The sequence below is a fragment of the Eleutherodactylus coqui genome, chromosome 7 (assembly GCF_035609145.1).
Source record: "Eleutherodactylus coqui strain aEleCoq1 chromosome 7, aEleCoq1.hap1, whole genome shotgun sequence".
Lineage (NCBI taxonomy): Eukaryota > Metazoa > Chordata > Amphibia > Anura > Eleutherodactylidae > Eleutherodactylus > Eleutherodactylus coqui.
Window position 1 is genome coordinate 87,153,233 of NC_089843.1, and position 18,324 is coordinate 87,171,556.

Here is an 18,324-nt window from a genome sequence, read left to right on the forward strand (position 1 = left end):
ATATGGTTTCAAATAAAATGTGTGACTTTTTTGTTTTTAAGTCTGGCATACATGCGATGATAAGTTACCCCCATGTTTTATCTCTGTCTATAAAGGGAGTTTGCAAGTCTGTATCGGTAAAACTAAGTTCCAAAGACTGTAAACATTTATAAAAAATATTTTTTGATCAAAAATGTGATGGTTGAAGGTAAAAGTGCAAGAACTTACTACTGGTTTATTCTGTGAGAAGCTAGGCGAATTCATTCTAAAAAGAAAAATCTCACAAAAATATTACAGACTACCATATATACAGGTATTTTGGTGATAGTTTTGCATAACAGAACAGGGTCATATTGAGAGAGAAATAAAAAAAGGATATAATTTTTTTGCATATTGCTGGTAAGCATAGTAAAGACAAAGAATAAACATAATAAAATAATAATACAGAAAGCATATAACAATAAAAAATAACAAAAAGTGCTACTTTCTGTATCAGTGATTGCCACTCTTAGGGCCCATTTAGACACAACGATTATCGCTCAAAATTCGCTCAAAAGACATCTTTTGAGCGATAATCGCTTTGTGCATTTACACGGCAGTTTGAGTGACAGTTTTGAGTGTTCACTTTGCATAAGTGTATAAATGAAAGCTCACGCTGTATGCAGAAGACAAGCGGGACCGCTCTCTTCTGCATACAGCTGTTGTCTTCTCGGAGCGTTCAGCTGGTATACAGCTGAGCGCTCCAAGCAGGTTATGCAGAACTCAGCAAGAGCGCTGTCTTCTGCACACTCCAGCTGTGTTCACAGAGTGCTCAGCTGGTATACAATACAGCTGAGCGCTCCGAGCGGGAAATGCAGAACACAGCTGGAGCGCTGTCTTCTGCATACTTCTGCTGTGTTTCCCGAGCAGGATACCAGCTGAAACAATAGAATCAGCGGTATCCCGGTGAGAACTCAGTGAACGGTCCTGATAAGACTTATCGTTGTCTTTCAGCTTGCTGAAAGACAACGATGAGTGAATCATTAACGAAAACCGCAGGATGTCTGTGTGTTTAGATCCAACGATTCTCATTCAAAAGACGGCTTTGAGCGAATTTCGAGCGATAATGGTTGTGTCTAAATGGGCCCTTAAGTGTTACTATTGTATCACAAAACATCTGACTTGTCATAGCGTCGTGTTATAAGTTTTGATCAATTGGGGTCTATGTGCTAAGACCCCCACCTATCGTAGTGATAAATGGACAGAAGCCCTCAGCTAAGACTGGTGTTACTTTCTATGAGCCCATACGCTACATACACTGCTTGACTGTCTGAGTGTCAGTTAAACAACAAAAGGTGAAGGACCATAGCTGAAGGCTTGTGCCCCTTCATTTGAGCAATTGGTGGGGTGGGGGGTTAGCACCTGGCCCCCTATTGACAAAAACATCTGACATGTTAGAGCATATAGTGGTGACAACTCCGCACATATCTGAATTCCTTCTCAGTGATCACAGGGTAAACCTGAGCATGTGCCTACCTGGGATATGGAAATGTCTAGGCGCCTGTTGATAAGAAGAAGATGACGTAGATTTGGTGTCTGAGCACATGGATAAGCTTGGAGTGCTCCGCCCACTTTCACTGCCTCCAATGGGAAAAGCAAAGAGAGTAAATAAAACCAAAGTTCGAGAGTTGGTCAAATCATTGCGATCTGCTCTTTGTGACATACAATGGGTGGAAACCAAAGACAAACACAAACTCTGTAGACTAAGGACTCCGTTTTTGGTTATGGAACAAATGAATCGCACCTCTCCACAAAAATAAAGATACCCTACTCTGCTTTGTGCAATTTTCTAATACTAGATATAGATTTACTTAAATCATCAGATTCTCTTGACTGGTACTAATTGGTACCACTGAGAGTTTATCTCAGTAAAACTTTCAGTAGAGGCGCAAACAGGAAATGATGGGTGCAGTTTTTTTTTAGGCCAAAGCCAGGAATGGATCCTTAAGGGGGTTTCCCAGCTACAAAAAATTGATGACCTATTCTTGGGATAGGTCATCAATAGCTGAATGGCAATGGGAGTTGTGCTTGCAATACCATGTTAGGCCACTGCACAATGTACAGAACTAACTACTACCTGCTCTGTACACCATGACAGCAGCCAGGCAAACGGCTGACCGTCAGTGATGCCCACTGATCACCTATTGAAAACATATTCTGAGGATAGGATACCAATTTTTCGAGAGGTGGAAAACCACTTTTCGGGAGGAAAAGCATAAAGAAAGATTTGAACATGTCTTGTCTTTTGGTATCATTGGTAAGAATGTAAAAAGTTGCACCTACTTTAAATTACTTATTTTAGCTGAATGTTCTTGTAATAAGCTGACAAATGCCCCTCTGATTACTGCACTCACAGAATACAGCAAGGGTAAAAAGTACTGTAACTCTGTATAAGCCTACTCTGTGGATCCAGAAAAAGACAAGAACCCCTCTGAGGAAGTTCTGAAGTGCCTCATATTAGAAGGGAAACATCTCCTTCTGACTCCAAATATATGAACCATAGTAAATTCTTGGATCTATGACCCATCTCCTGCAATGTATTACCAATAATGTATAGATTCTTTCAAGAAAGGCATCCAGGTTATTCTGGAACTCAAATCAAACATCACAACATCATTGAGTCAGAGTTGTATTGCTCTTACAGTAAAGAATCCAAATTTATGATACTGTAGCCTATGCATATAAGTGGCTACAGGCAGACGGAAATTATTTAACTTGTTGTCCATGTAGGGAATTTGGGGCTATGTATCATAAAAACTGTGCTCTGACAGCAATAAAGATAGATGATGGAATGAATCAGCACAGACTACTGAACCTGTTAAGAAGAAGAAAAACAGAATAATATTCAAAGGTGACCATTCACTTTAATGGGAAGGACCACCTGTGTAACCAATTCATCTCCTATCACAGTATAATCATGACTATTTGCAAAGTTGCATGGGCGCAATAAACAAAATCTATGGCGATGGGTTCAAATTGCTATAGTATAATTTCAGTTCTGTGGGATCCTGGGAATTTACCTGCAACTTCCCATAAAAACAAATTCTAGAGCAAATGATAAAGGTGAAAGATTAAGGGTGTTTTTTTCTTCTGCCACATACCACAGGATCAAGTAACGATGCTCAATGGATTACATATTAATACACAGGCTAATTGGCTTAACTGCAGTTCCCCAGATATCATGCAGTTTATCTTTTCATCTACAAGGCCTCATTACCTCCCCTCTATGAATGCCTCACCATTAATCCTTGGCAAGTGCCAATCATAAAGGAGTTGTTTCAGGGTTAGAAAAACATGGCTGATTTGTTTCTAACACAGCGCCACCCTTGTCCACGTGGTTGTGTTTGGTATTGCAGTTTAACTCTATTGAAGTAAATGTAAGCTGAGTTACAGTACCAGACACAGCCCATGAACAAAGGTGGAGTTGTGTTTGGAAGAAAGCAGCCATGTTTTTCTGACCTCAGACAACCCTTTAAATGCATATACGGTAGGTAAACCCATTTAAGATGATCATTCAAAATTGCAATGCAAATTGGTTTTTAATGGGGAAGTCCTCTTTAAAAGGTTGCGCAGGATTAGATAGACATGGCTGCTTTTCTCCAAAAACAGTGACACAGCTGTAAATAGGCTGTGCATTGTATTAAAACTCAGCTCCATTCACTTAAATGGAGCAGATTTGCAATATCAGACTGAAAATAATGGCAAATATACAAGGTAGTTCTGTAACCTACAGACACGACTTTGGATGGAAGTTATTACAGGTTCTCTGTAAAGAGGAATTTCATCCATAGACTATAAGGTTTGGAGCTTGGAGGGATCATGTGTAAAGTTTCCTCTACGCAGGACGACTGTCAAGCACATAAGAGTCCAACAGCCAACCCACGGACTACATCCAGACTGTCACTCCTGTACTTACACGGGAGCAATAGTCGTTCAAGTGAATGGAGGTGGAGTGGGCTGGGGGTACACCGGGCCGTTCGCCTTCATTCACAGTAAACACGAGTTGCTCAAACATTTGAGCGGATCCTGTTTACACGGGCCAATAGTCACTTGGTTTTTAATTTTGCCAAACCAAGCTGTTCTATGCCCTCAATCTAAATACTTTGGCCAAGGCAGAATAGCTTGTTGGTGGCTCCCCTGGCTGCATGCTGACAAGTTATGTGATAGGCATCTATCAGAGCTGCAACGTCCAGACCCTCCAATAGAGGTTTTCATGAATTGTATGCAGACAAGGGCACTTGAAATGTGAAGAAGCCTAGGCCAGAAATGCCAAATGGTAGTGTTGGCTTCCCTATACTCACAGCTTTGTCTACTACCACTCACGGTGTCTGGCTTATCTACTGCATGTAAATGAATGGTGAATGACTATTCCTGAATGTGAATGATAAACCACAAATCTATTAAATGTTATTCACAAGCCAAACACGGATTAATGGATGATCATGGTGTGGGATTGTTGTAGATTGTTGAAAATGTGTATTCCGTACATTTATATAACATTACTGCATTTTGTAAGTAAATCAGCTAATAATAATAAAGAACATCTGCGAACATGTGAACTAGTCTGAAAACTATTTCTTGCCTTATCAAGGGGTCAAGCTGTTGCTCTATCCCTCATTTATTGCTTTAGACTGCAGCTCCGTTTGTCCAGATTGGCTGCTGTTTATGAGCACCAGCCCACCAAAAACCCATCAGGAAGTCAAGGCATGGAGTGCTGTTTTCTGCTAATCTGTTTTTTTCTACTGTCTTAGAAGCAACTTGGCTATTGGATAATTAAAACACATATAAATATACTAAGAAATATAAGTTAGTAGTCATCGGGGCCATTACCTCATGTATTTGGCTTGATTCTAGCTCACCATGGAATGTGCAAACTTCTCATTTCTCAAATAATGCAAAAATTACCAAACTATGATGTGTTGCCTGACTCAAGGGTGTTATAGACAAAGGAGATAGCAAGTCTCAGGCCCTGTCTTGCTATGGAGATGCAATAAGGGGGGAATCAGCAAAAAAAATGATGGCTTTTATGTATTATTCTTGGGTTCCTTCTACTCTACGTACTACCCTGTCAAGAAACGCAAGTATCCTTCAAAGAGGCAGGAGGAAATAGGCCATCCTGGGTCTGACTCATGTACAAACTGTTAAGAGTTAAAAAACATTCAACATGGAATAAACATGGCTACCTTCTTTCAAAGACTGCACCAATCTTATCCATGGGCTTTGTCTGGTAGTGCAACTCTTCCCCTTTCAAGTAAATTGGGATCAACCGCAAAACAAAACACAGCCCATGGACAAGAATGGCACTGTTAATGAAAGTCGGTGGCCATATATTTCATATTCTCATAAAACCCCTGTAATTTATGTTAAGACTTTAATTTCTATGAATAACACCATTTTAGGTCTTGTTAATCACACGCTCATGGAGGCTTACACTGTTTAGTCATTAGAGACAATGGTACAGATTTCCTTAGAAACGTGAAATGTGGGTTCAGATGGAAAAGGAGATAGTTTTATGGTTGGAATTAACATATAAGACATTTAAAAGAATAATAAAACAAATCAAAATAGGAAAAACAGAAGTCCCTTCTCATGCATCCACAAGACAAAACAGAATGGCCACCCAAAAACTACAGGAATCACATCACAATGGCATTCCTGTCCTTACCTTTGAAGAAAGGGATGTAATGATGCCTGAATGTAGATGTGGGGCTTGTATGTTGGGACAGGGAGATGCAGCTACTACTGGTACCGAAAGGCTCAGTAGCAGCTGATAAGGCAACAAAAAAGGAAATTAATAAAATGGTTTAGTTCCATGGTGGAACTCATGCAGAATCGATAGTAAAGATACATTGCAAAGCATTGAAAATAATAGAAGCAAATGTTTTGCAGCTTTCTTGTTGCATGAGATCATGCAGAGGTATCTGCTCAGCTTAATATCCAATGCCCTAATGGAACTGAACGTTTCCTCCAAAACCGAGCAAAGAGAAACTCAAAGCCGCCATTGAGACACTAGCTACTGTTTTCTATCAAAGAATCTGTTTGGTAGATACAGCCTACAACATCCATTTAAATTATAATATGTTCCCATATACAACCAGAAATTGCCTTTGGGATAGAATTACCAAATTCCATCACAAAGCCATCACGGCCTAAGCTGACCCGATGGTGGAACAGTGTTGGACCATCTGTAATCATCCACGATGATCCAATGAATATACAACCTGATGCCTAAAAGTTTAGTTTCCCAAGCTCTTGTTGGTATGGAAATCAGAGAATGGCAAAGAAATTTCCTTGTACAATGTCGTTTTTAGAGTTCTGATCCCTCGTCTTCAACATTTAGTGTCCAGTTCATAGCGTGAAGTGGTTTAGTTCCCTCCATTGGTGTCCATTGCTCTAATGTCTCAATCCCTTAGTTCTTAGTCCTTTATGTCCTATACACTGTATCTGCCCCTCATCTACTATCATCTGCCAGCTGTATTCTTCTCTGGAGCCCAGAGATGGTACGGTGCACACTCCTACCAATCACATTATAAGCTGGGCCTTTGTCTATTCGTGGCCGGAGCGGTTATCTACTTATTCAACTGGCCAAGATACTAAGCCATGCTGCGTATGGCTGTTTTTCTTACAGTACTGCAAAGAAAACACAGTATCACAAATGGTTCTCTGGATCATCACATCATGATAGATGAAGAAAGCAGAAAATTGTATGTGCCAATGATGAAAGTAGGTATTTGGATGATGGGTATGTCATGTATATAAACATCACAGTAAAAAGAGGTTAAAGGGAAAGTCCAGGATTAGAAAAACTTGGCTGCTTTCTTCCTAAAAAAGCACCATACCTGTCCACAGGTTACGTGTGGCATTGCAGCTCCACCCCATTTACTTCAGTAGAGCTGAGCTGTAATACCAGACACAACACATGGACAGGGGTGGTGCAGTTTTTTGTAAAAATTGAAAATGACCAGTAATATTGACAACAAAGCCAAGAAACTTGCGTTGCACAAAGAATTCATTCTGTATTGTGGTCATGCAGAAACCTAAGGACTATAAAGACAGCTTTAACTCCTTGAACACTACTTGGAGATTTCTGTTGCAAAACGTCTCACACGAAATCCGCAAAGAGACATTTAAATGAGTGGAGGTGTAGACCTCGGTCAGACGAGCAGAGATCCGCTCAGAAAAAAAAAACGCACCATGTGCGGAAAAAAATCTGCATCACCACGTCCATTGCCACCCATATGTTCTATCTTTGATAGGTGTGGATTTTTGCCCGCACACTATTAGGCCTCATGTCCACGGGGAAAATCGGGCCCGCTACGGATTCTACATGTAGAATCTGCAGCGGGTCCCTCCTGCCCCGCGGACATGAGCGCTAAAAATAAGAATTTAAAAGCATTTACCTATCCGTAGCGGTCGGCGAAGCTTTGCTCTTCCTCACGGCCGGATCTTCTTTTTCGGCCGGCGGATGAATTCCTTACGCCGGCGGCACATTGCCGGCACGTCGTCGACGTGCCGCGCGCATGCGCCGGGCACATCCGCCGAGCCGAAGCAAGGGAGATGCGGCCGTGAGGAAGAGAAGAGCTTCGCGGTCCGCTGCGGGTGAGTAAATGCTTTAAATTCCTATTTTAGGTCTCCCGCGGATCCGGACGGCTTCCATAGGCTTCAATAGAAGCCCGCGGGAGCCGACCCCGCGGGAGACCCGCACGAAAATGGAGCATGGTCCAGATTTTTTCATGCTCCATTTTTTTTTAAATGCCTTTTATTGACAATCCGCGGGTATTTATCTACCCGCGGGTGGTCAATGCATCCCTATGGGGTGCGGATCCGCGCGCGGGAGATCCGCTGCGGATTTTAAATCACATTTTGCCCGTGGACATGAGCCCTTAAGGTATGGTTGTAAATGAATCCAAACACTTACAATAGGCAGGTCTTAGCTTCATTCTCACCTTAGAAGTTGGCGGCTCTTGGCACCCAAGACTTATGCCTTTGATTTCATACTGAAGATACAAAGCTTAAAGGCTTCAGCCCCCTTTGGGGGACAATGCTTTTCACTTAAATGCATATATTTTGGGCTGACAATTATTTTTGCAAAAGGGTTTAATTAACCATTTTGCATAGTTTGTCTTCTGCATCTTCTGCATATCACTATGTACAGACACTGCATTCTAAAGGCCCTCTATACACTGCCTGCTTATTCTGAATGGAGGCAAGTAGCCGGAAGAGTTCTGAACAGCCACTATGTTAAGTCAATGGAGAGGGGCGGGGGAGAGCGAGGAGTGAAATCTCCTCTAGCCGCTCCTCTGAGAGCTAATGATACTGGCTCCCGTGCAGCAGCATGAGAGCAAGTATGTGCGGGGCGATCGACGGGCATCATTTGCACGACATTCGTCCCGTCTAAATGGGCCATTAGACTGCAGTGTCTATATGCAGTGATATGTAGAAGACAAATAATAGTACAACATTTTTAATCTAATCTATTGCTAAAACTATTACCAGCCCAAAATACACGCATTTAAGTGAAAAAAAATCTGACACCCCTCCCCTTCCCCATCCCTCCAAAAGGTATCCAAGTCCTTATCAGCTATTATGGTGTCTTCACTCTTTTTACAGCTATTACACAAAGCACCACAAAATGTGATTGTTCTCAGTAAGAGAAACCAAGTAATCTTGTAGATATGATACCTTTTAATGGCTAACAAAAATACATGATGTTATAGCTAGCTTTCAAACCTATTCAGGGTTCTTCCTCAGGCATAATGAAACAGATTTAAGACGCACTTCTATAAATACATATTACACATGATCACATAGGAGGGCACAGATATGCACTTAGATCTGTTCCATTAGGCTTGAGGAAAAACCCTGAGTAGATTCGAAAGCTTGCTGTAACATCATGTATTTTTGTTAGCCATTGAAAGGTATCATATCTACAAGATTACTTTGTTTCTCTTACTGAGAACAATTACACTTTGCTCTAATGACTAACACCGTACTAAACTTTTTTCATTTTACAAAGCACCACAAGCATATACCAAGAGGCAGACTTCAACCTGTTGATGCTGACTTCTACATATGACTTACAAGCATACAAGATGAAGTTGGAGGAAGTCAGATCAGAGGAAGCTGCCATGTGCATGTAAACCCCTTCCCTAAACTAAATCTGTACTGGCAACTGCTTCTAGTACCTAACACCCAATGAATTAATTAACATGAATATAAAATAGTTTCGAAATCATAGTTTAAGCATTTTTTTCTTATTTATAATAAACTATAGATTTCCAATGTGAAATCTAACATGCATAATGAAAACATTTTCTGTAATTCAATATGGCAGCCATCATGACACTTTACCACTCTTTACGATCTAAAATAATAGATCTTTCAATCAAAAACACCCTGACGTTATGGAAATGTAACTTAATGTACACACTATGTGGAGAAAAGTGGGAAAGGACCTTGGAATGAAAATGGTGTGACTACAATGGGATACATAATGCATAAAGATCTTGGCATCAGAAAATACATAAAGAAAAGTACTGTATAACATTTATGATTTATGAAACTGATTCACTTTGATGGGATAGGATAAAAGTGTGCACCAGAGCATTATAATACTAACAGCAGCACTGAGGACTTCTGCTTAGTATGCAACTCATATTGGCCTTGCTGTATGTGAGTCTCAGTGCATGGACAACGGAACAGCCACATGGATAGTACCGAAAGAAACGTTATATACTCGAATTCGTCATTAAAGCTCTACTATTAGAGGATTCCAATATGGATTTCACAAGATTATCCCTTTCCTCATGGGTGGGGTTAACCTGCACTTGACTCCTCCTTTCTACAGTCACTAAAACTATAGCACTGACTTAAGACTCAAAACACCCTTCCCGCATTGGAAATGGAAAGCTAATGATGGCTGGACAAATCAGAGATGGTAAGGGTGTGTAAAAATCATCCAGCACGAGGAGCGGGATCTATTTTATGCTTGTCCTATGGGACCATGGCAGTCACATAGCCTCACTATTATATGTATATATATTTAGCAATTTTTGCACTATTTACTATGAAGTCTTTCCTCATCCACTGTGTGTAGGCCATCAGTATACTAGCCATTTATACTAGTGCTGAGGATTTTCCTGTAATATTTCATGTCATTCCAGTATACGTGTATTTTCTACAATATTAGCATATTTGCTGTGATAGCAGTGGATACAGAATGTCACAGGTGATTTTATTTACCTGTCCGGCTGTAGTGCTGAGGCGAGTGTGATGTTGGCGTGTAACGTCCATAGCCAATGGAGCCCGTGGAGCTTGGGCTGGACGCCCTGTACTGTTTTAATGACCGGTCATCCAGATCTCCCTTAAAAATAAAATGAGAACTCATTATTACTTCAGTATATATTACACCTATGGACAAAGTGCTAAAGTAAATCTGTCACCTATACAGAACAGTACATCAAACAGACAGAAGCACAAACCACATGACAAAATGTATACTTATTCTGAGTGCAAGCTAGTGCTATATAGTGTATCTAAATGTACTATACCCTAAACTAAAACTATCCAGAATATCAATACCGAGTGAGCATCCTATATTCTGGTACTCTAGGATATGATTATTTAGGAGAGCGCATCCTATGTATGAGTAGAAGCATGCTACCCTTATGACCTATGGAAACATTTTGTGGCTAAGTTTCTGAATTCAGTTTGATTTCTACTTGTGTCACAAAATAATTTAATGTTTGATAAATAATAGTTTATAAATCTAAGATATTTGTCGTAACATTTGATTTCTATTGGACTGTAATGGTTCCTCATCTCTTAGGCAGAATGTAGAGTGGTTACAAAGAGCTTCTCTTACTCTGGAGGATCTGTCCACACCTACATTGCACAGACAGCCCATTGATTTGAATGAGCAATGTGTAATACCTTATTTCACCTGTGGTGGTGCTGCAGGGAAATTGAGCACTTATTACTGTCAGGTTTCCAAACAGATTACAGCTGATCCCTGGAGGCCCCAGCAGGAGACACTTTGTGATCTACTTATTGTCCAGCGACCTTTCTAACATATAGTGACTGTCCAAAGCAGAGAAGCCTTTTAAGAGAACTTGTCATAACACAGTCTCCTTTTAATCTGATTACACCCATTAAATGGCTTGCCAAGACAACAACCCTGTTTCTGTGACTCTTAGAAAGGCGTAGGTATCCAGTATCCACCAAATAAGTGCTAAATGTTAAATCACGGGGACCCGCTCCATCACTAGTAAGGGAATTCTGGGTCTCCATGTTCTACTTCACCAATATATGAGGCTCAGTTTGTATGGACTTAATGTCAAGCATGTGTTGAGTCCCTTCATACAGTTGTATGGGCGTTACAGCCGTTTTACCTACCGTACTAGTGACTGACAGGGGCCCCAGCATTGTGGCCCCTAGCAATACTACATTCTTAGATATTCCTTGTGGGGAAAACCCATTTAAGGAACTTTCAGCAATTCACTAATGTCTGTCCAATACCTGAATATCTCCCACTCATTTAGGCAGGGAGGTTTACAGGGGTTTTATGGCCTGAATGGAATATGTACATGGACTATGGCAATGGTCATCGGTAGAGGCAATGGGACTTCCATCTGAGAGTTAAGTAAAGATCCACTCTATTAGCTGTATTACACCTGCTCAAAAAGGAAGCAATTCCCCTGATATGTCCACCCGAACCTTCCCGTCTCCGGAATGGGATTCTACAGGTTATTTATCAACAATAATAGACATGAATTAGCATTGTAACGGCTCAGCAATGAGATGTATGAAGATAACAACGCAAAAAAAAAAAAAAAAGAACACAAAAATATTTAAAAAATGATATTCTTTGACATGGCCAATTACCTCTGTAGGTGTAGGGGAGAGCAACTGAGGTGACTGCAAACAGCAACACAACATAGGAAATTAGTGAGAGGGTTCCATGCAAGTGACACTAATGGAAATAAGAGTTGTTAGCATCCATGTATTGTGAATCATTTACAGGCAGTCAGTATTCGGAGTACAAACCTTCCATTTATAATAAATAAAATTAAAATGTCTGTTTTTTTCCCCAGAAACAGCGCCACTTTTGCTATCAGCTGGGCCTGGTTTCGCAGCTCACCTCCATTCAAGTAAATAGGGCGAGCTGCAATACCGGACACAGCCTGTAGCATTGTTTCTGTAACATCTATCAAACGTGCACTGATAAAACAAAGGTAAATGACTAAAATGCTGGCAGGATAAAACAATGCCAATAGATACGGCACATTATTTTATCAAAGCCTTTTATTTGTTGTCATTTTTAGAATGTACAACAATGGTGGCTTCTGGACCCAATGGAATCGTAAAAGAAGAATGGAAACATGATATTTACAATGCAGCTGATTAGATCTGAGACTCCTGTCGCTGGTGGTAAATGTATGTAGGAAAAGCTCAGATGTTCATTTTTCGATTATTGCACTTGGCTAGCTAGGATCCGTTTATAGCACAGCGCTGGGTATGTGGTATATGTATCTAGCATAAAGCACAAGGATGGTGTAATTGTTGCTGACTACAAGTCTTCCTGGCCTGAGCGCCTAGAAACCCATAAATCACGGCGGTCTCAACTGGGAATATTGATTCAAGAAGTCATAACTCTGTGAGGTCGTTCTGGCAGGCAACACGGATAATAGCATGACGCTCCGGCGCTGGGCGTTGACGCGATTTCCTGTGATACTTCCCGGAAGCATCTTGGGGCGGATGGCTTCCATTGACTGCAATGGAAGCCGTCTGTGCAATTTTACGCATAAAATAGAACATGCTACGATTCTCCCCCACGAGCGGAAAATCACAGTTGATTTCTGCTTGTGGGCAGGGGAGAATCATTTAACACAGCATGTCTATGGACGGAGATTGCTGCGGAATTCGCAGCAGGTGTCTGGCCGCGAATTCCGCAGCGATAATCCGTCCGTGAGCATTCAGCCGAACGATGGCAAAACGAGCAAACAATGAGTTTCATGCTTGGATAAAATGGATGATAAGCGAGCAAATCATTCATCGTTCAATCGTTAGCCGTGTTTATAGAGTATAGGGTCAGAATGGTGATCCAGAGGTCCCTGCATGACAGGGTTGCTAGGGAACAGGGAGTGAAAGGGTTAACTAGTAAAGTTCTGCTGGGAAAAGAAGGAGGGGGTGCTTGGATGGGGACAGTTAGGGGTTGGAGGATTAGTAATATGGTAATTAGGAGGGATAGAGGCTATAAAAGGGGGGGTTTTCGGCAGAAGAGCCATCTTAGGAAAAGAAACTGATGAGTTCCGCCCACCCTTCCTTTTTTGAGGGTTTTAGGAGTCTGGTCGCTGGTTTGTAAGGTTTCATAAGTGAGTAATTTGTAATTTGGGGTTAAGATGGCAGGGGTTTTATAGTTGGGGGGAGGGAGTTTTGGTGAGTACGGCCTCACCTTTAAGACTTTTCCATCCCCCCCCCCCTTTTCATTCTTGATGGTTGGGTCTTGTGCTGCGGGAAGGCCAGGGTAGGGATCCCAGGTGGCCTGGATCAAATTTTGATGTTCTAGCCTTCCATGGAGGGAGGCTAGTGGTGCCTCCGAGCCAGGTGTATGGTTGGAGGCAAGGTTCGGTTTTTATGTTGCAAGCACCAGACGTTGTTTTTGGCAGCCCAAGGACCTCCTCTCCATATACATATATAACGAGAGAGATCTACAGTATTAAAATTGTATTTGTTACTTTATGTTAATAAAATGGTTGCTGTGGCCAAAATTTCCAAAGATAAAAAGGTCTCCGTGTTTTATTGTGAAGGTCTCAATAATGGTTGGGAGGGGTCACAACAGATGTGAATCTAGCATACCTGGGTCATGAACGATTATCGTTTTTCACGCTCGTCTGTCGAAGCTCTTACAGAGAAAGTTCCTATTGAAGTGCATGTGGATAGGCCATTAATACTTTACAGCCACACTATCCCTTTACACCTAACGCCACTGAAGCAGCAGCATGACCATAACATATAAATAAGACAAGATTTAAGAATTCTACAAGCTTCCTTGCAGCCACTTGACTTCCTGTCACAGTTACCACCGTTTATAGTTGTATTTTATGTGTGATGACCAATGTGATGTTAATAACTGCTTCAGTATATTGAACTTGTAAGTTATATCGTTAATGAATGCAAACTAAGGGGTGTGGTTGTAATAGATTGCTTTGTTAAAGGATCTGTCATTTTATTTCTGGACCATGCCATGTTCAAAGCGGTTCCGGGACAAAATAGATTTCCCGCAGTTGTCCTCTGCTGCCCCTCTAATCCACAGGTTTAAGGTTCCCCAGCAATTTTCTGACTATCTATTGTACACTGTTTTTTGATTGGTCGGTGCTGATCACTTGTACAAATCTGGCCAATCAGAGAACAGGTATAGTGCATTGGTAGTCTAATACTGCCAATGCACTATGGGGATAAGGCAATCTGAAGATTTGGCCTTGGCCAATTTGGATGGCCATAAACAGGACCTGGAAACAGTGGATCAGAGGTACGGCAGAGTAGATCAACTGTACATAATATAACCCTTTCCCCTTTCTGTCCTGGGAGAGAATTTTGTCCTGAAATTGGAAGACCACTGTAAGGCTTATTTGCTTTAGCTGAAACATGTAGTCATTCAGCAAGTGTATTTGGTTTTTAAAGGGAACCTGTCACCAGGTCCATGCAGTCCAGACCATGGGTAATATGGACCTGGGGCAGGTAGGTTGCATTCTGCAGTGCTGTAGCGCTTAGATAGTTGACTCAGAGCTCTTAAGTCAAAGATGTGGGGCACACCAGGCTGTCATCAAGACTGACAGCTTACAAAACAAGAAAGGAGCTGTCAGTCTTGATGGCGCTGGCAGCGAGAGCTCGGAGTCAAATTTCTAAGTGTGTTTTTTCTGCAGCATTTCAGAATAAAACATACATTGGAACACCTATCCTGGGTTAATGCTGCCGGCGTTTGCACAGCATCAACCGGGTGACCGCTTCACTTTAACATCTTGTCATAAAGTTTGCTTTTAATTTTTCACCCTGCAGTGCCAGAATTAACTCTTTTTCTTCTGCCTACAGCTGACACGGCATATCAACTCTATGGAGGAGATGCTGAAATCGTGGAAAACCATCTTACATTGGTTTGCTTGGTTGGTTGACCACCATTTGAGGACATATAGCTGTATTTACTGTGATCACTGTGTGTACAATATTCTGTGACTCCACGGTACATACAACTTTAAGACCCTCTGACCTAAGCAACAAAGACAGAAGAGGGAAAAGCTGCAGCAGCAAGAAAGATTGTAAGTTACCATATATATTGTGTACCGAGCGAGCTGGAGGTTTGAGGGAGATATGGTATTTCTTCAAAATTTGCATAGAGAGCAAAAAAATATTCAAACTTTTTTGCAAATAATACAAAGTTAGACGTATATTTTTAACGACATATCGTAAACTATAAAAAAGAAAAACTGATCCAATTTAACAGGCGCTGTTATAGTGCCCATTTTGACATTCTCAGGATAGGGCATTAATAGTTGATTCGCTGGGGTCCTCTGCTCAGGACCCTGGTTGATCAGCTGATCAGACACCTATGTCAGCGCCATAATACACAGGTGTCAGAGCGGAAGCTGCTGCCCTGACCCCTGTGTAGTGACCAGCACTTGTAACTGCAGGCACAGCTCTCATTAAAAGGGTCAACCAGTTGTAAACTATGCCCCCAGGATAGGCCATTAATAGTAGATTGGGGTGGGTCCATTGCCTGGGACCCCCACAGATCAGCTGTTCTGTGCTGGTGCAATTGTGCACTAAACTGATTTCTGCAGAAAGCTCTGTGGTCAAGGCTTGGTATATTGGTACAGCTCCATTTAAAAAAATGGGAACTTTGCTTGCAACACCAAGGTTGGCCACTGCAGTGGGAACAGAGCTGTCCTGCAGAATTCAAGTCAGTGCATAAGCACAGTGGAATAGTGAACATGTGATTGTCAGGGGTCCTGGGCTATAAACCTCACCGATCTACCATTGGTGGCCAATCCCTAGGATAGGCCATTAAATATAATTTACAGCTAGACAATGCCTTTAGAATCAATGGGAGCTGCCCTGCAGTTACAAGCACCAGGCCAGTAAAGATAAGTTGGAGCAGCAACTTCCGCTCAGACGCTTGTGTATTGTGGTGCTGTTAGCAGGCACCCAGTCAGCTGATCGTCCGGGGTCCCCAACAGTGGATTTCAGCTGATCAACTATTGATGACCTATCCTGAGGATTATTCAGCAATATTATTACCCCGGGAAACCCCTTTAACATTAAAGGGTAAAAATAAAATACTAATTGTGTGAGGTGCGTCCCATATTTTAATGCACATCTTTTTAATGCAAATATTTGTTACAGTTTTCTCTCTTGACACTTTTCAAAAAGTTGGTGAAGTTTCCTGGAAGGGCTTGGCAGGGTTACAATAATTAATATCAGAAATATAATAAAATATACCGTAAATCTATGCCAGCGCATAGCGTTGATATTCCGCGGCACGGACAGCCAAAGATGCACCAAATGTAACACATTTAGCGGAACTTACCCCAGCACACTTCAATGTAATCCGAGAGAGCAAAATGTTTTTGCTTAATTTTCTAACTCCCCAAATCTTACTACTTTGGAATCTCACAGTGAAGGCTCCTTCACACTGGCGATCGCGATATCGCGACAAAATTGCGACACTTTTGCCGCGTTTTTGAGCATCAGCGATGCTTTTTTTCAGCAAAAACATCACTGCCACGATTTAACGCAAAAGTCAATAGGACTTTCTAATGTTAAAAATCGCACAAAAACCACAAGTTTGTGCTTTGCGATGCGATAATAAGGAGGCTCCACAGGGAAACATTAAAAAAATGCAGAAAGATAGGACATGGCGCAATTTTTTTTCTCGCAACATCGAATGAGTAAATATATTGCAAATGTAAAGGAAACCATTGAAAAGCATGCGTTTCATAATTCTGCGTTTTCACTCACTCTCGCATCGCACGATTTTATCACTAGTGTGAAGGCACCCTGAAGTGTTGTTGAAGCAACCACTGGGACATGTCACCCTAAAGCTTTGCATGGCATGGTGCTATGATCCTCTTTGTAATTAACTCATTGAGCAGAAGGCAGGATACCTACAGTATTTCTTTAGGTGACGTGGTGGGGTTTCCACAGAGTTAGGGTGCATTTACAGTGCAAAGATGATCGCTCAGAAGATGGCTTTTGAGCAATCATTTTGCATACACTACTACTTGGCATCAATGCCTATTAGGAACCAAGTAGCAGCATGTGAGCCTCTGGGAGCTGTAATCAGGGAACAGACCTCTGGCTGTTTCCTGATGACTTTTATCTGCCAGAGGGGCTGACAACTGAGAACAGCTGATACAAAGCAATCAGTTGTAATCAGCTCTCCCCGGGCAGACCACAGCGTGTGGTCCTGCTTAGGGCAGACCACAGCGTGCGGTCCTGCTTATCAGCTGTTCTGCTGAACGATGGTTTTCAAGCAGAACTGAAAACCGTTGTTCGGCAGAAAATTGAAAGATGGACACATTTAGACACAACGATTATCACCCAAAATACGGCTTTTGAGTGAATTTTGAGTGATAATCGTTGTGTCTAAATGGGCCTTTACTCTTTAACAGCTCTATCATCCATTGCTTATAACACAGTGTAAATAAACCAGTTCCAGTACCTCCCCATAACTATGTCTGTCGTCTGCTGAGTAACTGATGTATGGAGAATAGGAGATCATATCAGGACGGTCAATATTATAGATGGCTTTACTTTTGGGAAGAGCCGCCAAATCCTTGTAGTCAATAATCTCATCTCCAAGTTTTGCCTAAGAAAGAGAGGAAAGAAAGAGATGAAAGACAGGTGAGAGTGGAAAACAGGCCAAGTAAAAACTATGAAACAAAGGCAAGGTGATAATTTAAGGGGAATAAAGAGTAGAGGTGGAGAACATGGAGAACATGGTAGAGAACATGCACCATTAGATTGTAAGGAGGACGGAGATGTGACAATGGTTAATAACAGTCTATCGAAATGGTGGTTATTAAAGCGGTTTTGTAAGACTTAGTGAGGATAAGCCAATTAATATTTTAATGGCAAGCATCTGACCTCCACAACCCCCTCTATTCTGCCAGCCGTCTTCTAGGTTTTCATTAGTAACAAGAACACAGTGCTGTACATAGAGGTGTGGCAGCGCCTGGTACTGCAGCTCAATTTTATTCCCATTCTATTGGCCTGTGTAGATGATGAAGGAGCCCAGTCCATGGAAAAAGG

General features: G+C 41.6%; 1 protein-coding gene across 1 annotated transcript in view; it reads right to left on the minus strand.

Annotated features, from left to right (window-relative positions):
- The window catches only part of ABLIM2 (actin binding LIM protein family member 2), a 106,650-nt gene that overhangs the window by 29,292 nt on the left and 59,034 nt on the right, over nt 1–18,324 (minus strand). Inside the window, exons 10-13 of the mRNA XM_066573331.1 lie at nt 17,735–17,881; nt 10,261–10,381; nt 5,684–5,785; nt 1,495–1,599 (exon numbers count right to left, since the gene is read on the minus strand). Coding sequence (XP_066429428.1) covers nt 1,495–1,599; nt 5,684–5,785; nt 10,261–10,381; nt 17,735–17,881 — 475 coding nt within the window. The remainder of the gene's footprint in view (nt 1–1,494; nt 1,600–5,683; nt 5,786–10,260; nt 10,382–17,734; nt 17,882–18,324) is intronic.